The sequence below is a fragment of the Ambystoma mexicanum genome, chromosome 3p (assembly GCF_040938575.1).
Source record: "Ambystoma mexicanum isolate Mex_15411 chromosome 3p, UKY_AmexF1_1, whole genome shotgun sequence".
NCBI classification, from domain to species: Eukaryota; Metazoa; Chordata; class Amphibia; order Caudata; family Ambystomatidae; genus Ambystoma; species Ambystoma mexicanum.
Genome location: NC_090925.1, coordinates 168,449,317 through 168,473,392, shown reverse-complemented (window position 1 = coordinate 168,473,392; position 24,076 = coordinate 168,449,317). Strand labels below are relative to the sequence as shown.

Here is a 24,076-nt window from a genome sequence, read left to right as displayed (position 1 = left end):
CGATGGAACATTGTTTGCTACGTTATATGACCTGTGGCAGGCTTTACTGCCTTCACAACCTCAACACTCCTGGTTGCCATTCTTACTTTAGCCATGACCACTCCAACCTCCACCAGGTGGGCCTCGAATGGCTCTTCCACTCTGGTATCAGCTTCCCAGCCGCCTTCACATTACAAAGCCAAGGCAGCAGTTTCACTGCATCCTGTCATGTTGATTTATACCGTGCACCACTACCACCCAAGGGCAGTCTCCAGGCGCTCACGTGGCTCTGCAAGAGAGGAGGGTTGGGTGTGTTTGTGGGGATTGGATGAGGGTTGGCGGATAGTAGAATCTGTCCTGCATTTATTTAAACAACTCCACTGCGGCACACAGGCACAGGTACACCTCTCACAAATAGGTAATTTGGGCGACTCCATCTCCACCAATAGAGGAATGAAGCAGGGCTGTGTGCTTGCTGTGTGCTTGCCCCCATCCTATATAATCTATATGTGTCCGACTTTGAACCATGTCTAAGATCTGTGAACAATCATCCCCCTAGGTTTGGCAGCGAGGATATTCACTGCCTCGCCTATGCCGATGATACCGTCATTTTTGATGGCACAGCCATGGGACTTCAGCGCTCACTGGACGTACTAAGTACATACGCGAAGGACAATAGGCAATAGTCTAAAGATAAATAGTGCTAAAACCAAAATGATGGGAGATGAGCTTACGGGGCTCCGTCCGTTGTTTGGAAAATGGACAGCCTGGTACTGGGTTAAGTAACTGAATACAAGTACCTGGGTATGACTGTTAGGGCTTCTACGGCACAGACACATGTGGGCGAGATTGTTTCCTCCAAGGCTTGGACCAAATGGCTTACCCTCAGGAGTGTTGTTGATAGATTGGGGTTGGATCGATTGAGGCCAAGATGAATGTGTACAAGCACTTCATTACACCAGGAATAATGTATGCATTGTAAGTGCTTCCGGAGATCTCAGTGGGCTGGTTGATGCGCCTGGAGGCGAAAATATTACGCTCACTGCTGGGACTTCCAAGCTCAGTGCCAGTGCAGGCAATCGGGCATGAACTTGGCTACAGTCTCTGAATTCTCTGTGGAAGGTAGCTGTGGGCAGGTTGTGGGCAAAGGTCACTTTAGAAGACTCTCGTAAGCGAAGCCTCTTCAACCGCACCGTGGAACATTCTCGTAGGGTTTCTAGGAGTGTTTGGTTTAGAGAGATGGAAAAAACAGTTCTGAGACATTTATTGGACATTGTTGTGAGTGAAGTACCCAAGACTTAGGTCGAATTCCATCTTGCCAAACTGAGGAGTAAACTCGGTACCAAGATCGAATATCATCCCTAGGCCAACTGGCTCTACGACCCAGCTATGTTCAATATTCCCACCGTGGTGTGTTTGGGGATCTTACTAAGCTGCGCTCTCCTGGGCTCGTTCATTTTATACGTCTTTTAAGGTTTGGCATGCTGCAGGTTTTGGGTTACACCGGAGCCTGGATTGGAATGCCAAGAGAGATGAGACTCTGCAGAATAGAGAAGTGGTTGAGACCGTGCGACATATTCTAACCCAATGCCCTAGGCTTCAATGCTTGTACGATAAAGGATATGCCAAGTTTAGAAATGTCGAGCATAACCAATTTTGGAGTTTTCTGCATGGGGCAGAATTGCTGTTGTAACCTCAGGGGCACACCATATTTGGAATATTGTGAAAACCAGATTACTGGTCTGAATGGGTCTATAATGCTGTTTTAACTTGGTAACTTTTTGTATATAATATTATTGAATTGTCCTGAATGGAAATCTAGATGTATTTTCATCTTCTTTTATGAATGACTTTTAAATGTAGTGTGAAAGGTTAATTAACCAAATGCACTTAATAAAAAGAAACATAGAATGATATTATAGGTTCAGATCCAGGTGGAACTGTTGTCCATGAGCATTGTTTTGCATGCGGGTATTGGCTCGGCAGGCCCTGTGTGTTGTAACCGTATGGGTAGGACTCAGTGCCTCGGATGTGTGCTAGTGTTTGTGTTGATGCGTGTGTTGTGTGATATTATGGTGGATTTTGGTGCAGACTCGTTAGTTCTATCCATAAGGGGTCCAGAGTCACAGTTAGCTGCTATGTTTATGAATATCTATTGTCCTGGTGTGTATTGTGTACCGTTGATGTAGTTATGGACTATTTACTGGGGAGTTCCCTCTAGGTTTTCTTCCAGAATCTCAGAGATGGTAGGTTGTGAACTTTAGATGTATTATTTGGTGTGTTTATGTGTATTGTGGCTGTCCGCTAGTCAAGCATAGTGGCATTGGTTATGTTGGAGTAGGAGGGGGGAAAACAGTAAGTCGGTCGGTTCAGATGAACCCTCTGGTGTAAGCCTTTGGTTCCTGCTTAATGTTATCTACCAGCGTTCTTCGTTGTGGTCCATCGGCCCACCTCATCTCCTCTCTGTGTCAGAAGCTGACCTCCATGTGGGTTATGGTGGCGGGTGGATGGTTGTCTTGGGAGGATAGCTCAGGGGTAATGCGTTCACCTTGGAAGCAAGACGACGTGACGCAACACAGATTTGATCCCCGGGTCCTCGCTTAGAAACCTCTGGGTATTAAGCTGATTATAAATACCAATTACAATTACAAAAAAGGTGTATCTAGTGTGTTCCTGGTTAGTCGGTCATGACCGTTGGGTAAGAAAGTGATGTCCGGTTGGTTGCCAGAAGGGTGCACAGCACGAGTTATAAAGATAGTGGGGAGGTACACAGCTGGGCCGCCCTAGTTATAGGCGGGCAGCTTAGGGTGGGCCTAGTTGTGGGTGGGCAGGTTGGGGTGATGCTTGGGTTTTTTGTGGTTTACCTGCCTGAGTTTCCTTGGTGTTTAATTATGCTTGGGTGTTATCCCTTAATCTGTCTGGAGGTTGCCGGCCTTCTATTTGTTGATTACTCTAGTTGGTGGCATGGTTGGGGGCTCAGCAGGAGTTGTGGTGTGCTGGTCCTCTAAGGTATTGCCGCTGTTATCTGTGACCATGTCCCTTAGTATATATCTTTTGGTCCTCAGTATTATTGCTGCCAATGTCCCTTTGCGGTTGTCATTGACCATGACAAGACTATTAACCTTCCTCTCCCCCAGGAACGTGCATACATGCCGTACACACAGTACATGAAAGGAAGTCCAGCTCCACACGCTCAGTGAGAGAGTGTCACACAGAGGCAGACACCATGGTCGTCTATAGGGTTCAGGTTAATGAGATTAGCTCCTACCCCCAGTTAAGATTTGCAGTTATGGGCTAAGGCCTTGAGAACAATGATCTCTTTGTCCTGTGAGCGTGGCTGCTTCTTCAGGTCAGGGGCCGGCCATGACACTAAGAACAGTAATCAACTGTTAAGACTATGATGGGAGCACTCCCAGCTCAACCGTTAAGTCGACTAACACCAGCGCTTTCTTTTGGCATCAAGAAGATGGGGAGATCTCTAAGGCACCATGGCAGGTGGTAGCCGAAGAAGCCAAGAGTCATGGCCTAACCATCATCATTATTTAGCATGTTGTCACACTTCATGGGAGTAGCAGTCTCCGCCATGCAGCTTGCTCAAAGATTAGAAACAGGTCCTTGACCTGGCGAAAAGTTCAACATGGAAGAAGATGGAAATAAAGGAAAAGGGTGACTCATTTGAATAAAGAAAAAGGTAAGACAATTAGAGAAAAGCAGGAACACGTGGACCGCTCTGAACTATAATGATTGCCTAGGACTCTGCGACTATTGATATTTTATCTGTGCTGTGAAGGGCTGCTGCGTGAGCTCAGCACTGCAGTGCTTTGCCCAGGAACCTTAGAATGATGATCTCTTGCTGTCGCTGTGAGGGGCTGATCATTCAGCTCAGAAGCAGAGTGATTGACTAGGACCCAGAGGTTAGTGATCTACTCACACTGTTAGGGGCTGATCCATCATCTCAGAAGCAGAGTGATTGACTAGGACCCAGAGGTTAGCAATCTACCGTTCACACTGTGAGGGGCTGATCCATCAGCTCAGAAGTAGAGTGATTGACTAGGACCCATAGGTTAGTGATGTATTATTCACACTGTGGGGGGCTGATCCTTCAGCTCAGAAGTAGAGTGATTGACTAGGACCCAGAGGTTAGTGATCTATTCTTCACACTGTGAGGGCTGATCATTCAGCTCAGAAGTAGAGTGATTGACTAGGACCCGGAGGGTAGTGATCTACTCACACTGTGAGGGGCTGATCCATCATCTCAGAAGCAGAGTGATTGACTAGGACCCAGAGGTTAGCGTTCTACCCAGAGGTTAGTGATCTACTTTTCACGCTGTGAGGGGTTGATGCTTCAGCTCAGAAGCAGAGTGATTGACTAGGACCCAGAGGGTAGTGATCTACTCACACTGTGAGGGGCTGATCCATCATCTCAGAAGCAGAGTGATTGACTAGGACCCAGAGGTTAGCGTTCTACCCAGAGGTTAGTGATCTACTTTTCACGCTGTGAGGGGTTGATGCTTCAGCTCAGAAGCAGAGTGATTGACTAGGACCCAGAGGTTAGTGATGTATTGTTCACACTGTGAGGGGCTAATACCTGAGCTCAGAAGCAGAGTGATTGACTAGGACCCAGAGGTTAGTGATGTATTGTTCACACTGTGAGGGGCTAATACCTGAGCTCAGAAGCAGAGTGATTGACTAGGACCCAGAGGTTAGCGATCTACCCAGAGGTTAGTGATCTACTCACACTGTGAGGGATTGGTGCTTCAGCTCAGAAGCAGAGTGATTGACTAGGACCCAGAGGTTAGTGATGTATTGTTCACACTGTGAGGGGCTAATACCTGAGCTCAGAAGCAGAGTGATTGACTAGGACTCAGAGGTTAGCGATCTACCCAGAGGTTAGTGATCTGCTCACACTGTGAGGGGCTGATCCATCATCTCAGAAGCAGAGTGATTGACTAGGACCCAGAGGTTAGCGTTCTACCCAGAGGTTAGTGATCTACTTTTCACGCTGTGAGGGGTTGATGCTTCAGCTCAGAAGCAGAGTGATTGACTAGGACCCAGAGGTTAGTGATGTATTGTTCACACTGTGAGGGGCTAATACCTGAGCTCAGAAGCAGAGTGATTGACTAGGACCCAGAGGTTAGCGATCTACCCAGAGGTTAGTGATCTACTCACACTGTGAGGGGCTGATCCATCATCTCAGAAGCAGAGTGATTGACTAGGACCCAGAGGTTAGCGTTCTACCCAGAGGTTAGTGATCTACTTTTCACGCTGTGAGGGGTTGATGCTTCAGCTCAGAAGCAGAGTGATTGACTAGGACCCAGAGGTTAGTGATGTATTGTTCACACTGTGAGGGGCTAATACCTGAGCTCAGAAGCAGAGTGATTGACTAGGACCCAGAGGTTAGTGATGTATTGTTCACACTGTGAGGGGCTAATACCTGAGCTCAGAAGCAGAGTGATTGACTAGGACCCAGAGGTTAGCGATCTACCCAGAGGTTAGTGATCTACTCACACTGTGAGGGATTGGTGCTTCAGCTCAGAAGCAGAGTGATTGACTAGGACCCAGAGGTTAGTGATGTATTGTTCACACTGTGAGGGGCTAATACCTGAGCTCAGAAGCAGAGTGATTGACTAGGACCTCACAGTGTGAGTAGCCCCTCCTTCAGCTTTGGGTTAGAGTCCTTAATTAAAAGCCTGGTATTTCTTCTCTCAATAGGCCAGAACGTTTTAGGGGGGCATTCTTCAATGTCTCCCCATCATGGACCTCCGGCACGCTAAGCTGGGATCCACAATACATGCTGTCCCTGCTTTTGTCCCCCATAGATGTGACCTTGTCTGGATCAGGGTCCTGCCACATATCTTCTGACATCGCAACCGTGGTATTCGAGGAGACCGATGACTACTTCAAGACGGGGATCCCTTACACTGGCAGGGTGAGGAGTACAACCTGTGAGGGGATGCAGAACATGCCTGTCTTCCATCTCCTCTCACATCTGTCTCTTATTCTGACTTTCCCCTTTTACCTCTGCTGGCCCAAATCTTTCTCTCCTTTGACGTGGGTTCCTTTGCTCTTCCTACTCCCTCACATGGCTCTAGCTCTCCCATTTTACATCTGTTGCTCTTCATACTCTCCCAGTGGCCTTTCTTCTGCCTCCATGTCACGCCTGTTTCTCTTACTTCCTCCTCTCTCTCTCTCACTCATGTCTCGCCACACTAACATTTATTAATATTTTGGTCTCTCTCACGTCGCTGTCCTCTCCTTCACACCAATCCCTATTAATCTCTCTTGACTGTCTTTCTTCCATACATCGTTCATTCTCCCTCAATTTTCATGACCCCAATTCTCAGTGCTTTTCATTTCCTCATAAATCTCCCTTCGTCTTGCCCCTTCAACTACCTTGATTAACTTTTCTTTCGTCTGTCTCTCTTCCTTCTTCTCTCACACTTGTTTCCCTGGCTCTTGCCGCCATATCTCTTTACTCCTCTCAAATGTTCCTTCTGTTCTCTTTTATCACATGTGTGTTTCATCTTCATCTTTTCTTGCCTCATCCTTTTCCCTGCTTTCTCATACATCAAATTGCCCACCCTTGCTCTGGTTATCTTCATTCCTTCTCAGACCCGTCTCTCACCTGCATCGGCTCATTTCACTACCTTTCTCCTCCCTCTCACCTGCCTCCCCTTTTCCTCTCCACTCACACCTCTGAGCCACCCCCCTTGCACTCCTCACACCTGACTCTGTTCTGTGACCTTCCTCAGATGGGCTGCTCTCCCCCTCACACTTGTCTCACCGTTATCCTCTTTCAAATGTATCCTGCCTTATTCCTCTTTCTTCTCTGTCTCTTATTTCTCGCTAGTTTCCCTTATCACTTCTCCTACCCGTTCTGTCTTTTTTTTATCCCCCAACTCTGTTTCTCTTACTTCTCTGCAATCTGTTTTTCATCCTCTCATGCCTTTCTCTTTTTACTCTTCCCCACACATGTCTTTCTCTTCTAACCTTCAGCCTCTCACACCTTTCTCTTTTTTCCTCTTCGCCAAACCAGTCTTTCTCTTATAGCCTCTGCACCGCTTTCACACCTTTCTCTTTTTCCTCTTCTTCCACGGTTGCCTTTCTCTTCTATCCTCCCCCACATCTCTTACTCCTTTCCCTTTTCCTCTTCTCCCACACATCTCTCTCTTCTGTCCTTCCCACATTTTTCTCTTTTTCCCCTTCTCCCACACCTGCCTTTCTCTTGTAACTTCTACAACATTCTATTTTAGCCTCACCACCTCCCCCACGTCTTTCTCTTTGTTCCTCTTCTCCCACAACCGTATTTCTCTTCCAGGCTCTCTGCCTTTTTGACATCTTTCACTTTCTTCTCTTCTCCGACACCTGTCTTTCTCTTCTACCCTCTCCACATCTTGCATCTTTCACTTGTTCCTCTTCTCCCACACCTGTCTTTCTCTTGTAGTCTCTCCACATCGCACATCTTTCACGTGTTCCTCTTCTCTCAGACCTGTCTTTCTCTTCTAACCTCTCCACATCTCACATCTTTCACTTGTTCCTCTTCTCTCAGACCTGTCTTTGTCTTCCTACCTCTCCACATCTCACATCTTTCACTTGTTCCTCTTCACTCAGACATGTCTTTCTCTTCTAACCTCTCCACATCTCACATCTTTCACTTGTCCCTCTTCTCCCACCCCTGTCTTTCTCTTCTAACCTCTCCACATCTCACATCTCTCACTTGTTCCTCTTCTCTCAGACCTGTCTTTCTCTTCTAACCTCTCCACATCTCACATCTTTCACTTGTTCCTCTTCTCTCAGACCTGTCTTTCTCTTCTAACCTCTCCACATCTCACATCTTTCACTTGTTCCTCTTCACTCAGACCTGTCTTTCTCTTCTAACCCCTCCACATCTTGCATCTTTCACTTGTTCCTCTTCTCTCAGACCTGTCTTTGTCTTCTAACCTCTCCACATCTCACATCTTTCACTTGTCCCTCTTCTCCCACACCTGTCTTTCTCTTCTAACCTCTCCACATCTTGCATCTTTCACTTGTTCCTCTTGTCCCACACCTGTCTCTCTTCTAACCTCTCCACATCTCACATCTTTCACTTGTCCCTCTTCTCCCACACCTGTCTTTCTCTTCTAACCTCTCCACATCTCACATCTTTCACTTGTTCCTCTTCTCTCAGACCTGTCTTTCTCTTCTAACCTCTCCACATCTCACATCTTTCACTTGTTCCTCTTGTCCCACACCTGTCTTTCTCTTCTAACCTCTCCACATCTTGCATCTTTCACTTGTTCCTCTTCTCTCAGACCTGTCTTTCTCTTCTAACCTCTCCACATCTCACATCTTTCACTTGTTCCTCTTGTCCCACACCTGTCTTTCTCTTCTAACCTCTCCACATCTCACATCTTTCACTTGTTCCTCTTGTCCCACACCTGTCTCTCTTCTAACCTCTCCACATCTCACATCTTTCACTTGTCCCTCTTCTCCCACACCTGTCTTTCTCTTCTAACCTCTCCACATCTCACATCTTTCACTTGTTCCTCTTCTCTCAGACCTGTCTTTGTCTTCTAACCTCTCCACATCTCACATCTTTCACTTGTTCCTCTTCTCCCACACCTGTCTTTCTCTTCTAACCTCTCCACATCTCACATCTTTCACTTGTTCCTCTTCTCTCAGACCTGTCTTTCTCTTCTAACCTCTCCACATCTCACATCTTTCACTTGTTCCTCTTCTCCCACACCTGTCTTTCTCTTCTAACCTCTCCACATCTTGCATCTTTCACTTGTTCCTCTTCTCTCAGACCTGTCTTTGTCTTCTTCCCTCCCCACATCATGCATCTTTCACCTGTTCCTCTTCTCTCAGACCTGTCTTTCTCTTCTAACCTCTCCACATCTCACATCTTTCACTTGTTCCTCTTCTCCCACACCTGTCTTTCTCTTCTAACCTCTCCACATCTCACATCTTTCACTTGTTCCTCTTCTCTCAGACCTGTCTTTCTCTTCTAACCTCTCCACATCTCACATCTTTCACTTGTCCCTCTTCTCCCACACCTGTCTTTCTATTCTAACCTCTCCACATCTCACATCTTTCACTTGTTCCTCTTCTCCCACACCTGTCTTTCTCTTCTAACCTCTCCACATCTTGCATCTTTCACCTGTCCCTCTTCTCCCACACCTGTCTTTCTCTTCTAACCTCTCCACATCTCACATCTTTCACGTGTTCCTCTTCTCTCAGACCTGTCTTTCTCTTCTAACCTCTCCACATCTCACATCTTTCACTTGTTCCTCTTCTCTCAGACCTGTCTTTCTCTTCTAACCTCTCCACATCTCACATCTTTCACTTGTCCCTCTTCTCCCACACCTGTCTTTCTCTTCTAACCTCTCCACATCTTGCATCTTTCACTTGTTCCTCTTCTCTCAGACCTGTCTTTCTCTTCTAACCTCTCCACATCTCACATCTTTCACTTGTTCCTCTTGTCCCACACCTGTCTTTCTCTTCTAACCTCTCCACATCTCACATCTTTCACTTGTTCCTCTTGTCCCACACCTGTCTTTCTCTTCTAACCTCTCCACATCTTGCATCTTTCACTTGTTCCTCTTGTCCCACACCTGTCTCTCTTCTAACCTCTCCACATCTCACATCTTTCACTTGTCCCTCTTCTCCCACACCTGTCTTTGTCTTCTTACCTCTCCACATCTTGCATCTTTCACTTGTTCCTCTTCTCTCAGACCTGTCTTTCTCTTCTAACCTCTCCACATCTCACATCTTTCACTTGTTCCTCTTCTCTCAGACCTGTCTTTGTCTTCTTACCTCTCCACATCTTGCATCTTTCACTTGTTCCTCTTGTCCCACACCTGTCTTTCTCTTCTAACCTCTCCACATCTTGCATCTTTCACTTGTTCCTCTTCTCTCAGACCTGTCTTTGTCTTCTTCCCTCCCCACATCTTGCATCTTTCACTTGTTCCTCTTGTCCCACACCTGTCTCTCTTCTAACCTCTCCACATCTCACATCTTTCACTTGTCCCTCTTCTCCCACACCTGTCTTTCTCTTCTAACCTCTCCACATCTTGCATCTTTCACCTGTTCCTCTTCTCTCAGACCTGTCTTTCTCTTCTAACCTCTCCACATCTCACATCTTTCACTTGTTCCTCTTCTCTCAGACCTGTCTTTCTCTTCTAACCTCTCCACATCTCACATCTTTCACTTGTCCCTCTTCTCCCACCCCTGTCTTTCTCTTCTAACCTCTCCACATCTCACATCTTTCACTTGTTCCTCTTCTCTCAGACCTGTCTTTCTCTTCTAACCTCTCCACATCTCACATCTTTCACTTGTTCCTCTTCTCTCAGACCTGTCTTTCTCTTCTAACCTCTCCACATCTCACATCTTTCACTTGTTCCTCTTCACTCAGACCTGTCTTTCTCTTCTAACCCCTCCACATCTTGCATCTTTCACTTGTTCCTCTTCTCTCAGACCTGTCTTTGTCTTCTAACCTCTCCACATCTCACATCTTTCACTTGTCCCTCTTCTCCCACACCTGTCTTTCTCTTCTAACCTCTCCACATCTTGCATCTTTCACTTGTTCCTCTTCTCTCAGACCTGTCTTTCTCTTCTAACCTCTCCACATCTTGCATCTTTCACTTGTTCCTCTTGTCCCACACCTGTCTCTCTTCTAACCTCTCCACATCTCACATCTTTCACTTGTCCCTCTTCTCCCACACCTGTCTTTCTCTTCTAACCTCTCCACATCTCACATCTTTCACTTGTTCCTCTTCTCTCAGACCTGTCTTTCTCTTCTAACCTCTCCACATCTCACATCTTTCACTTGTTCCTCTTGTCCCACACCTGTCTTTCTCTTCTAACCTCTCCACATCTTGCATCTTTCACTTGTTCCTCTTCTCTCAGACCTGTCTTTCTCTTCTAACCTCTCCACATCTCACATCTTTCACTTGTTCCTCTTGCCCCACACCTGTCTTTCTCTTCTAACCTCTCCACATCTCACATCTTTCACTTGTTCCTCTTCTCTCAGACCTGTCTTTCTCTTCTAACCTCTCCACATCTCACATCTTTCACTTGTTCCTCTTGTCCCACACCTGTCTTTCTCTTCTAACCTCTCCACATCTTGCATCTTTCACTTGTTCCTCTTCTCTCAGACCTGTCTTTGTCTTCTTACCTCTCCACATCTTGCATCTTTCACTTGTTCCTCTTGTCCCACACCTGTCTCTCTTCTAACCTCTCCACATCTCACATCTTTCACTTGTCCCTCTTCTCCCACACCTGTCTTTCTCTTCTAACCTCTCCACATCTCACATCTTTCACTTGTTCCTCTTCTCTCAGACCTGTCTTTCTCTTCTAACCTCTCCACATCTCACATCTTTCACTTGTCCCTCTTCTCCCACACCTGTCTTTCTCTTCTTACCTCTCCACATCTCACATCTTTCACTTGTTCCTCTTCTCTCAGACCTGTCTTTCTCTTCTAACCTCTCCACATCTCACATCTTTCACTTGTTCCTCTTCTCTCAGACCTGTCTTTCTCTTCTAACCTCTCCACATCTTGCATCTTTCACTTGTTCCTCTTCTCTCAGACCTGTCTTTCTCTTCTAACCTCTCCACATCTCACATCTTTCACTTGTTCCTCTTGTCCCACACCTGTCTTTCTCTTCTAACCTCTCCACATCTTGCATCTTTCACTTGTTCCTCTTCTCTCAGACCTGTCTTTGTCTTCTTCCCTCTCCACATCTTGCATCTTTCACTTGTTCCTCTTGTCCCACACCTGTCTCTCTTCTAACCTCTCCACATCTCACATCTTTCACTTGTCCCTCTTCTCCCACACCTGTCTTTCTCTTCTAACCTCTCCACATCTCACATCTTTCACTTGTTCCTCTTCTCTCAGACCTGTCTTTCTCTTCTAACCTCTCCACATCTCACATCTTTCACTTGTCCCTCTTCTCCCACACCTGTCTTTCTCTTCTTACCTCTCCACATCTCACATCTTTCACTTGTTCCTCTTCTCTCAGACCTGTCTTTCTCTTCTAACCTCTCCACATCTCACATCTTTCACTTGTTCCTCTTCTCTCAGACCTGTCTTTCTCTTCTAACCTCTCCACATCTTGCATCTTTCACTTGTTCCTCTTCTCTCAGACCTGTCTTTCTCTTCTAACCTCTCCACATCTCACATCTTTCACTTGTTCCTCTTGTCCCACACCTGTCTTTCTCTTCTAACCTCTCCACATCTTGCATCTTTCACTTGTTCCTCTTCTCTCAGACCTGTCTTTGTCTTCTTCCCTCTCCACATCTTGCATCTTTCACTTGTTCCTCTTGTCCCACACCTGTCTCTCTTCTAACCTCTCCACATCTCACATCTTTCACTTGTCCCTCTTCTCCCACACCTGTCTTTCTCTTCTAACCTCTCCACATCTCACATCTTTCACTTGTTCCTCTTCTCTCAGACCTGTCTTTCTCTTCTAACCTCTCCACATCTCACATCTTTCACTTGTCCCTCTTCTCCCACACCTGTCTTTCTATTCTAACCTCTCCACATCTCACATCTTTCACTTGTTCCTCTTCTCCCACACCTGTCTTTCTCTTCTAACCTCTCCACATCTCACATCTTTCACTTGTTCCTCTTCTCCCACACCTGTCTTTCTCTTCTAACCTCTCCACATCTTGCATCTTTCACCTGTTCCTCTTCTCTCAGACCTGTCTTTGTCTTCTTACCTCTCCACATCTTGCATCTTTCACTTGTTCCTCTTCTCTCAGACCTGTCTTTCTCTTCTAACCTCTCCACATCTCACATCTTTCACTTGTCCCTCTTCTCCCACACCTGTCTTTCTCTTCTTACCTCTCCACATCTTGCATCTTTCACCTGTTCCTCTTCTCTCAGACCTGTCTTTGTCTTCTTACCTCTCCACATCTTGCATCTTTCACTTGTTCCTCTTCTCTCAGACCTGTCTTTGTCTTCTTACCTCTCCACATCTTGCATCTTTCACCTGTTCCTCTTCTCTCAGACCTGTCTTTCTCTTCTTACCTCTCCACATCTTGCATCTTTCACTTGTTCCTCTTGTCCCACACCTGTCTTTCTCTTCTAACCTCTCCACATCTTGCATCTTTCACTTGTTCCTCTTCTCTCAGACCTGTCTTTGTCTTCTTACCTCTCCACATCTTGCATCTTTCACTTGTTCCTCTTGTCCCACACCTGTCTTTCTCTTCTAACCTCTCCACATCTTGCATCTTTCACTTGTTCCTCTTCTCTCAGACCTGTCTTTGTCTTCTTACCTCTCCACATCTTGCATCTTTCACTTGTTCCTCTTGTCCCACACCTGTCTTTCTCTTCTAACCTCTCCACATCTTGCATCTTTCACTTGTTCCTCTTCTCTCAGACCTGTCTTTGTCTTCTTACCTCTCCACATCTTGCATCTTTCACTTGTTCCTCTTGTCCCACACCTGTCTTTCTCTTCTAACCTCTCCACATCTTGCATCTTTCACTTGTTCCTCTTCTCTCAGACCTGTCTTTGTCTTCTTACCTCTCCACATCTTGCATCTTTCACTTGTTCCTCTTCTCTCAGACCTGTCTTTCTCTTCTAACCTATCCACATCGCGCATCTGTCACTTGTTCCTCTTCTCTCAGACCTGTCTTTCTCTTCTAACTTCTTGCATCTTTCACTTGTTCCTCTTCTCCCACACCTGTCTTTCGCATCTAGCCTCTTCACAGCTCACATCTCTTTTTTCTCTTCTCCCACACCTTTACTTCTATTTTAGCATCTACACCTCTCTCACATAATTCTTCTCCCACACCTATTCCCCCCTCTTCTTCATCCTCTCCACGTATTTGTTCATGTTCTCATCCCTTTCTTGTGTTGCAGATGAAGCTCTCCAGAGCCGATGGCACCCCAATGAAAGACGAAACCATCTACTTGATCGTTGAATGCAGCGGGCAGGTGGAGAACCTCACCTATGTGACAGATGTTTCTGGAAGGGCCTCCTTCTCCCTAAATACCTCAAATTGGGACAAATCAGTCAGCGTCAGGGTAAGTCCGCAGAACATCAGGGCACAGTCTCTGGCCAGACCTGAGCCTCCTTTATAAAAGGAACAACACTCATATATTATGAAGACTGGAGACTGCCTTCTCTGCTGAGGAGGTGAGTGATTCCAGAATGTGTCCACAGTAATTAAAAAACTTCATGAATTAGATGAAGTGGTAAAGAATAGGCGGTATTTATTATTATTATTATTATTATGGTATTGATGAGCAAGGACCTAGCTTTGAGAATCAATGGATCACTTTACAGAGGTATACAACAGAACAGATCTACCGCAGGGGTAGGATACAGAGGGGCACAAAGGGAGGGGTTACAGCTGTACAGGGTGGCGGGGAGGAGAGAGGCAGGCAGCGTTTAGCGAGTCAGGTGACGCGGGGTGACATGATGACCGAGGCTTTCAGGAGGTGAGACTCCTTGAAGAGGCAGATCTTGAGTTCTAATCCGAATTGTAGGAGCGTGGGGGCGAGGAGGTTCCATAATCTTGGGGCTTAGACAGAGAAGGGTTGTTTTCTGGTCCTTTCCCTTTTGCAGTGGTGGATTTCAAGTCTGCATGTGTCCTGGCTTCTGGTGGTGCGCTCTCCGCCGGAGATGCAGAGTATCCCTGCGAGGTAGCTGGGGGACTTAAAGGTGACTGCTTTATAGATGGTGCAGCCAGACTTGAAGGTGATTCATGTGTACAGTGGGAGCCATTGAAGGTCATTGAGGGCCAGGGTGATGTGGTTGTATCTGTGTAGACCCTTGATGAGGCATGCGGCTGTGTGTAGGACACTCCTCAAGGGCACAAGGGAGGACAACGGGAGGCCTTCAAGAAGGGCATTGCCCCATCGAGCTGGAATAGGACTAGTGCTAGACATGTTACTTTGCAGGAGACCGTGTCCCTGCTTGGCAGATCATTCCGTTTACTGTACCTTGCTTTGTATTTGTTGAACTTTCATGAGTTTCTGCAGTGCCTTGTATCACATCTCTAGGAGTTCCTGCAAATATCACAGACGCGAGAAGCTGAAACCCTGAACATGTCTCTGTTCTTTGCTCCTTCCTAGGGGAGCTTCAAGCTGCAGCAACCTGCAATGGAGTATGGCAAAGTGCTGCCCCGCTACCAAGATGCGTTCCTCTGGCTCAAACCCTTTTACTCCAAGAGCAAAAGCTTCCTGAAGGTGCGCTCCCTGCAGGGTGAGCTGTCCTGCGGCAACACACAGGACGTGCAGGTGGACTTCATTATCCAGAGGAGCGAACTGCAGGAGGACGCCGAGCAGATAGACCTGCACTACCTGGTAAGGCGCTGGGAGCACCACGCACAGAGGTGGATGGGATTAGTATAGGCATGTTGGGGTGACTTGAGAGGGAGTTGATGGGACCAGATCTGAGGTATACCAGCAAAGCGTGCATGCTCTCTGGCCAGGCTGTGAATTGTCTTTCTTTGCCAGTGGCGTCCTATGTCTGGGACTGGTGTGTAGCTGCCCTAATACCTTGAGGAGTGCAGCCAGTAACTTCCTCTAACTGTTCACTAGGTGGCGCTAGTGCACATAGATACAATGGCCCATGAATGGCAGTCTGGAGCCTCAGGAAAGCAGATGTTAAGGGCCTGAGGCCGGGTATTGCCGTGGTCCCTGAGATTGCATGGAATATGGTTAAGGGTGGGTCAATATGGCCTTTCTGATGCCCAGAAAGACACCAGACCACTTTACTGCATGACACCTGAGCTCAGAAGTCTATGGGAGAGTAACCTGACAGACCTGCACCGTGGCACGTGTAACTGGGGCACTAACACACGCTTTCTCACCACCAGGTCGTTTCTAAAGGAGGAATCATTCTCGTGGGCACCAAGGAGCTTGCAGTTGGCAAAGAGGAAGGTAAGCATTGGATCTCTTCTCTGCATGATGGCAAGGCAAGGTGCTGTTACTTGCAGCTAGGACACACAGAATGGAGAGGTGTTTCGATCCCATCTCACGTCCCTTGCCCCTGCTGCAAGAGGATGAGGGACAGCAATGTGAATATGCAGATACTCAGACTAGCACTTATGCAGACACTCAGACTAGCTCTTATGCAGATACTCAGACTAGCTCTTATGCAGATACTCAGACTAGCTCTTATGCAGATACTCAGACTAGCTCTTATGCAGATACTCAGACTAGCTCTTATGCAGATACTCAGACTAGCTCTTATGCAGATACTCAGACTAGCTCTTATGCAGATACTCAGACTAGCTCTTATGCAGATACTCAGACTAGCTCTTTTCTTCTTGCAACCCTTTCCACAGTTCTTCGGGGCACCTGCTCCATCTCGATTACCATTGATGCCCAGCTGGCGCCGTTGGCCAAGGTCCTCGTGTACACCACGTTCCCAGATGGTGAGGTCACTGCGGGCACAGCCACCTTCAAAATATCCAAGTGCTTCAAGAACCAAGTAAGTGCTTGGTGGTATTCCCACCTGAGATACCAGCACTCGACAAGGCTTCGAGACATGCAAAGGAACTTCACAGAACTGTACCGAAGTGTGCCTAACTCTACCAAACACATTTCAATACATTTAAAAACAAAGTTTTAAAAACTGGGAGAATTTTGATGAGCAGGTTAGAGGTTGAGGTGGGAATGAGTAAGGGGGCCTGATGAATGTCTACTATTTGTAAAATGAGGCGGGGTCTATCACCTCGATCTAACACTGCTTTGGGATATCGTCCGACTTGGAACAGTGACCACAGGGGATTTTTTCTTAACGTGGTGTCTCTTGTGGCCGCCTTTGCTTGTAAGGCGTAGATCTTTGGAAGGAGCCCCTTTAAGGCGCTAGGCCCGACTGCTGATCGCTGCATGGATCATCACTCCAACCTTCCCTTCTTCCTTCCACTAATGAAACCCCATCTAAGCTCCCTTTCCACAACACCCCAAGTTTCCCTGTTTCCGCCAGTGAAATTCCAGCTGAGCCTGAGCCAGTAATCGATCAAGGCTTGACGTCATTACTTTGGTTGAATCCTTGGGTATGTCCATTTCGGCTTATGCGCAGAATTCATCTCTCCCATCCATTCCCCATTGCAGGATCACTCTCATTCCCAGCACATCATCAAAACATATCTGCCGCAGCCTTAAACGCTTAAAGCAGTGAGACAGAGCTCTGGAACGCTTGCGTAACACCCCCATTGCACCCAACATCACCCATCAGTCTTTTTGTTGCCTGGAAGAGATAACTACAGCTCAGAAAGAGATGGTTCAGGAGGTTGTATTAAGTATCAGCCCAGCACAGCCGGGCACAGCGAAAGCCCAACCCATCAGGCTCCAAGCAGAGCTCAAGAACTTCCATGCTTCCTGTGGGAGCCAGAGACTGAGGCCACCCCTATATCAGCATCCTCCCCATCAGGCTCCAAGCAGCGCTCAAGAGCTCCCATGCTTCCTGTGGGAGCCAGAGATTCGGGTCACCCATGTATCGGCATCCTCCATGTCAGGCACCAAGCAGCGCTCAAAGCTTCCATGCTTTCCATGGGAGCCAGAGATTCGGGTCACCCCTATATCAGCATCCTCCCCATCAGGCTCCACGCAGCGCTCTAGAACTTCCATGCTTCCTGTGGGAGCCAGAGATTTGGGTCACCCCTATATCGGCATCCTCCCCGTCAGGCTCCAAGCAGTGCTCGAGAGCTCCCATGCTTCCCGTGGGAGCCAGAGACTGAGGCCACCCCTATATCAGCATCCTCCCCATCAGGCTCCAAGCAGCGCTCTAGAACTTCCATGCTTCCTGTGGGAGCCAGAGATTCGGGTCACCCCTATATCAGCATCCTCCCCGTCAGGCTCCAAGCAGCGCTCGAGAGCTTCCATGCTTCCTGTGGGAGCCAGAGACTGAGGCCACCCCTATATCTGCATCCTCCCCATCAGGCTCCAAGCAGCGCTCTAGAACTTCCATGCTTCCTGTGGGAGCCAGAGATTCGGGTCACCCCTATATCAGCATCCTCCCCATCAGGCCCTGAGCAGCACTCCAGAGCTCCCATGCTTACCGTGGGAGCCAGAGACTGAGGCCACCCCTATATAAGCATCCTCCCCATCAGGCTCCAAGCAGCGCTCAAGAGCTCCCATGCTTCCCGTGGGAGCCAGAGACTGAGGCCACCCCTATATCAGCATCCTCCCCGTCAGGCTCTGAACAGCGCTCTAGAACTTCCATGCTTCCTGTGGGAGCCAGAGATTCGGGTCACCCCTATATCAGCATCCTCCCCATCAGGCCCTGAGCGCACTCCAGAGCTTCCATGCTTCCCGTGGGAGCCAGAGACTGAGGCCACCCCTATATCAGCATCCTCCCCGTCAGGCTCTGAGCAGCGCTGTAGAACTTCCATGCTTCCTGTCGGAGCCAGAGATTCGGGTCACCCCTATATCAGCATTCTCCCCGTCAGGCTCCAAGCAGCGCTCAAGAGCTTCCATGCTTCCCATGGGAGCCAGAGATTCGGGTCACCCCTATATCAGCATTCTCTGCGTCAGGCTCCAAGCAGCGCTCTAGAGCTCCCATGCTTCCCGTGGGAGCCAGAGACTTTGGCCACCCCTATATCAGCATCCTCTCCATCATACTCCAAGCAGCGCTCTAGAACTTCCATGCTTCCTGTCGGAGCCAGAGATTCGGGTCACCCCTATATCAGCATCCTCCCCATCAGGCTCCAAGCAGCGCTCAAGAGCTCCCATGCTTCCTGTGGGAGCCAGAGAATTAGGCCACCCCTATATCAGCATTCTCCCCGTCAGGCTCCAAGCAGCGCTCAACAGCTTCCATGCTTCGCATGGGAGCCAGAGATTCGGGTCACTCCTATATCAGCATTCTCCCCGTCAGGCTGCAAGCAGCGCTCTAGAGCTCCCATGCTTCCCGTGGGAACCAGAGACTTTGGCCACCCCTATATCTGCATCCTCCCCATCAAGCTCCAAGCAGCGCTCTAGAGCTTCCATGCTTCCCGTGGGAGCCAGAGACTGAGGCCACCCCTATATCAGCATCCTCCCTGTCGGGCTCCAAGCAGCGCTCGAGAGCTTCCATGTTTCCCGTGGGAGCCAGAGATTCGGGTCACCCCTATATCAGCATCCTCCCCATCACACTCCAAGCAGCGCTCAAGAGCTTCCATGCTTCCCGTGGGAACCAGAGATTCGGGTCACCCCTATATCAGCACCCTCCCCATCAGTCTCCAAGCAGCGCTCAAGAGCTTCAGACTCGGGCCACCCCTATATCAGCATCCTCCCCATCAGGCTCTAAGCAGCACCCAAGAGCTTCCATGCTTCCTGTGGGAGCCAGAGACTGAGGCCCCCCCATGTATCAGCATCCTCCCCATCAGGCTCCAAGCAGCGCTCAAGAGCGTCCATGCTTCCCATGGGAGCCAGAGAATTAGGCCACCCCTATATCAGCATTCTCCCCGTCAGGCTCCAAGCAGCGCTCAACAGCTTCCATGCTTCGCATGGGAGCCAGAGATTCGGGTCACTCCTATATCAGCATTCTCCCCGTCAGGCTGCAAGCAGCGCTCTAGAGCTCCCATGCTTCCCGTGGGAACCAGAGACTTTGGCCACCCCTATATCTGCATCCTCCCCATCAAGCTCCAAGCAGCGCTCTAGAGCTTCCATGCTTCCCGTGGGAGCCAGAGACTGAGGCCACCCCTATATCAGCATCCTCCCTGTCGGGCTCCAAGCAGCGCTCGAGAGCTTCCATGTTTCCCGTGGGAGCCAGAGATTCGGGTCACCCCTATATCAGCATCCTCCCCATCACACTCCAAGCAGCTCTCAAGAGCTTCCATGCTTCCCGTGGGAACCAGAGATTCGGGTCACCCCTATATCAGCACCCTCCCCATCAGTCTCCAAGCAGCGCTCAAGAGCTTCAGACTCGGGCCACCCCTATATCAGCATCCTCCCCATCAGGCTCTAAGCAGCACCCAAGAGCTTCCATGCTTCCTGTGGGAGCCAGAGACTGAGGCCCCCCCATGTATCAGCATCCTCCCCATCAGGCTCCAAGCAGCGCTCAAGAGCGTCCATGCTTCCCATGGGAGCCAGAGATTCGGGTCACCCCTATATCAGCATTCTCCCAGTCAGGCTCCAAGCAGCGCTCGAGAGCTCCCATGCTTCCCGTGGGAGCCAGAGACTTTGGCCACCCCAATATCAGCATCCTACCCATCAGGCTCCACGCAGCGCTCTAGAACTTCCATGCTTCCTGTGGGAGCCAGAGATTCGGGTCACCCCTATATCAGCATCCTCCCCGTCAGGCTCCAAGCAGCGCTCAAGGGCGTCCATGCCAGCCAGAGACTAAGGCCACCCCTATATCAGCTTCCTCCCCATCAGGCTCCAAGCAGCGCCCAAGAGCTTCCACGCTTTCCATGGGAGCCGGAGCTTGAGGCCACCCCTATATCAGCATCCTCCCCGTCAGGCTCCAAGCAGCACCCAAGAACTTCTATGCCAGCCAGAGACTGAGGCCACCCCTATAGCAGCATCCTGCCTGGTGCTTGTCTATCAGTAGCACCTTGGCTTCTATAGCTGGTCTCTGCCCTAAGTGTTATTAGGAAGGTGTACCCAAACTCTCTCCTTGGCATTGCTAGATCTTGGAAAGTCCCCTGGTGACAGCTGGATTGAGGATAATGGAACTCCATTGCATGGTGAAATTAGAGGGGCTTGCACCTTGACTCGGCTGCTGTCCTACTGTAAACCTAAGTACCCCAAGTTTCCCCAAGCAATCGGCCCCGCAACAGGCTGGAAGCTGATCAGCCCCAAACCCTGAGCTGAATGTCCAGGCCCCAGCAATCGGATAGACCTCTGCTGGTTGCGCTCCTTCGACCCCACAGGAAGTCATTCCTTGGCCAGTTGAACATCTTCCACCTTGAAAATGTCTGCAAGGTGGTTAAGTGCTTGTGACTGGCCGCAAAGTGGCATGGTCACAAACCCCCCCATCCCCCCACACAACAAATAACTACATCATATCCATCATGAACCGCATTGCGCCCTCTAGGTGCTAGATATTGGCATCTTATATTCAGGCATGTGCGGCGTTGCCAGGTACTCCCATGCCCAGGTATTCACTGCATGCGCTGCCTACACCCGTGCAATGACCCTGGTACACCATTTGGCAGGTGTTGCCATCATATGCCCTGGTCTTTGGCCATTTTATGCCCAAACATTCTCGACGTCGGTGGGGGCACACTACACCAACCTCCAGAGCAGAGAGCAGCTCTGAGAGCAGAGAATAAAGGCTGTAGGACCTAACGTGTACTCTCTATTGCCTCCAGTGCCCCGGCGCTGCCATCCTCTGCACGTCTTGCCATCACTTGACAATATGCCGAGCTGGCACGCCAGATACTCAGTCATATGCCAGTAGTTTGCCATCACGCGTCCCGATTGTCCTGCTCACTGCCAAGTAGAGAAATGAAGAAACGCGTGTGTTTGTCATCTCAGGAACATAAATAGGGCCACATAGCATTGGGCGCTATTCATGTCTAAATACATATATCTTCCCAAAAACATCTAAAGCGCTGATCATCATGTGATTAAAACAACACAATCTAAATTTAAAAAACAATCTTTGTGCCTTGGGATCGTTCCAAAGCATATCCCTAATTTGAATGATTTCAGTACTGCTGAACGTTCCTGATTGTAACCACTCTACATTTTTATTGTGAAAAACGAATTTTGTTTATTATGCGATTTCTCACAGGATCATCCGGAATTGTGTATATTTTAAATCCAAAATGCTCTACTGGAGGAAAGTGTCTTGTGAAGTGCTTCGTTGCTTCCAGAAGCTAGGTCCGCGCTCAATAAGTATCCTAATAATAATATACTGTAGAAGGTGGCATGTGCCAGAAGCTAAGTCAGCGCTCAATAAATAGCCTAATAATAATATACTGTAGAAGGTGGCATGTCCCAGAAGCTAAGTCAGCGCTCAATAAGTATCCTAATAATAATATACTATAGAAGGTGGCATGTGCCAGAAGCTAAGTCAGCGCTCAATAAATAGCCTAATAATAATAAAGTGTCGGAGGTGGCATGTGCCAGAAGCTAGGTCCGCCCTCAGTCAACAGCCTAATAATAATAAAGTGTAGAAGGTGGCATGTGCCAGAAGCTAAGTCCGCGCTCAATAAGTATCCTAATAATATACTGTAGAAGGTGGCATGTTCCAGAAGCTAAGTCAGCGCTCAATAAGTATCCTAATAATAATATACTGTAGAAGGTGGCATGAGCCAGAAGCTAGGTCCGCGCTCAATAAGTATCCTAATAATATACTGTAGAAGGTGGCATGTTCCAGAAGCTAAGTCAGCGCTCAATAAATAGCCTAATAATAATATACTGTAGAAGGTGACATGTGCCAGAAGCTAAGTCAGCGCTCAATAAGTATCCTAATAATAATATACTGTAGAAGGTGGCATGTGCCAGAAGCTAGGTCCGCGCTCAATAAGTATACTAATAATATACTGTAGAAGGTGGCATGTTCCAGAAGCTAAGTCAGCGCTCAATAAATAGCCTAGTAATAATATACTGTAGAAGGTGGCATGTGCCAGAAGCTAAGTCAGCGCTCAATAAGTATCCTAATATTAATATACTGTAGAAGGTGGCATGTGCCAGAAGCTAGGTCCGCGCTCAATAAGTATCCTAATAATATACTGTAGAAGGTGGCATGTTCCAGAAGCTAAGTCAGCGCTCAATAAATAGCCTAATAATAATAAAGTGTAGAAGGTGGCATGTTCCAGAAGCTAAGTCAGCGCTCAATAAATAGCCTACTAATAATAAAGTGTCGAAGGTGGCATGTTCCAGAAGCTAAGTCAGCGCTCAATAAATAGCCTACTAATAATAAAGTGTAGAAGGTGGCATGTTCCAGAAGCTAAGTCAGCGCTCAATAAGTATCCTAATAATAATATACTGTAGAAGGTGGCATGTTCCAGAAGCTAAGTCAGCGCTCAATAAGTATCCTAATAATAATATACTGTAGAAGGTGGCATGTTCCAGAAGCTAAGTCAGCGCTCAATAAATAGCCTAATAATAATATACTGTAGAAGGGGACATGTTCCAGAAGCTAAGTCAGCGCTCAATAAGTATCCTAATAATATACTGTAGAAGGTGGCATGTTCCAGAAGCTAAGTCAGCGCTCAATAAGTATCCTAATAATAATAAAGTGTAGAAGGTGGCATGTTCCAGAAGCTAGGTCAGCGCTCAATAAATAGCCTAATAATAATAAAGTGTAGAAGGTGGCATGTTCCAGAAGCTAAGTCAGCGCTCAATAAGTATCCTAATAATAATATACTGTAGAAGGTGGCATGTTCCAGAAGCTAAGGCAGCGCTCAATAAGTATCCTAATAATAATATACTGTAGAAGGTGGCATGTTCCAGAAGCTAAGTCAGCGCTCAATAAGTATCCTAATAATAATATACTGTAGAAGGTGGCATGTTCCAGAAGCTAAGTCAGCGCTCAATAAGTATCCTAATAATAATATACTGTAGAAGGTGGCATGTTCCAGAAGCTAAGTCAGCGCTCAATAAGTATCCTAATAATAATAAAGTGTAGAAGGTGGCATGTTCCAGAAGCTAGGTCAGCGCTCAATAAATAGCCTAATAATAATATACTGTAGAAGGTGGCATGTTCCAGAAGCTAAGTCAGCGCTCAATAAGTATCCTAATAATAATATACTGTAGAAGGTGGCATGTTCCAGAAGCTAGGTCAGCGCTCAATAAATAGCCTAATAATAATAAAGTGTAGAAGGTGTCATGTTCCAGAAGCTAGGTCAGCGCTCAATAAGTATCCTAATAATAATATACTGTAGAAGGTGGCATGTTCCAGAAGCTAAGTCAGCGCTCAATAAGTATCCTAATAATAATATACTGTAGAAGGTGGCATGTTCCAGAAGCTAAGTCAGCGCTCAATAAGTATCCTAATAATAATATACTGTAGAAGGTGGCATGTTCCAGAAGCTAAGTCAGCGCTCAATAAGTATCCTAATAATAATATACTGTAGAAGGTGGCATGTTCCAGAAGCTAGGTCAGCGCTCAATAAGTATCCTAATAATAATATACTGTAGAAGGTGGCATGTTCCAGAAGCTAGGTCAGCGCTCAATAAATAGCCTAATAATAATAAAGTGTAGAAGGTGTCATGTTCCAGAAGCT

At 47.7% G+C, this 24,076-nt stretch overlaps 1 protein-coding gene across 3 annotated transcripts in view; it reads left to right on the top strand.

The window, feature by feature from the left end:
* The window catches only part of LOC138580212 (alpha-2-macroglobulin-like protein 1), a 328,254-nt gene that overhangs the window by 97,983 nt on the left and 206,195 nt on the right, over window positions 1-24,076 (top strand). For all 3 annotated transcript variants that reach the window (XM_069650567.1, XM_069650566.1, XM_069650565.1), the window contains exons 10-14: window positions 5,799-5,908; window positions 13,824-13,988; window positions 15,042-15,272; window positions 15,788-15,851; window positions 16,259-16,404. In XM_069650567.1, coding sequence (XP_069506668.1) covers window positions 5,799-5,908; window positions 13,824-13,988; window positions 15,042-15,272; window positions 15,788-15,851; window positions 16,259-16,404 — 716 coding nt within the window. The remainder of the gene's footprint in view (window positions 1-5,798; window positions 5,909-13,823; window positions 13,989-15,041; window positions 15,273-15,787; window positions 15,852-16,258; window positions 16,405-24,076) is intronic.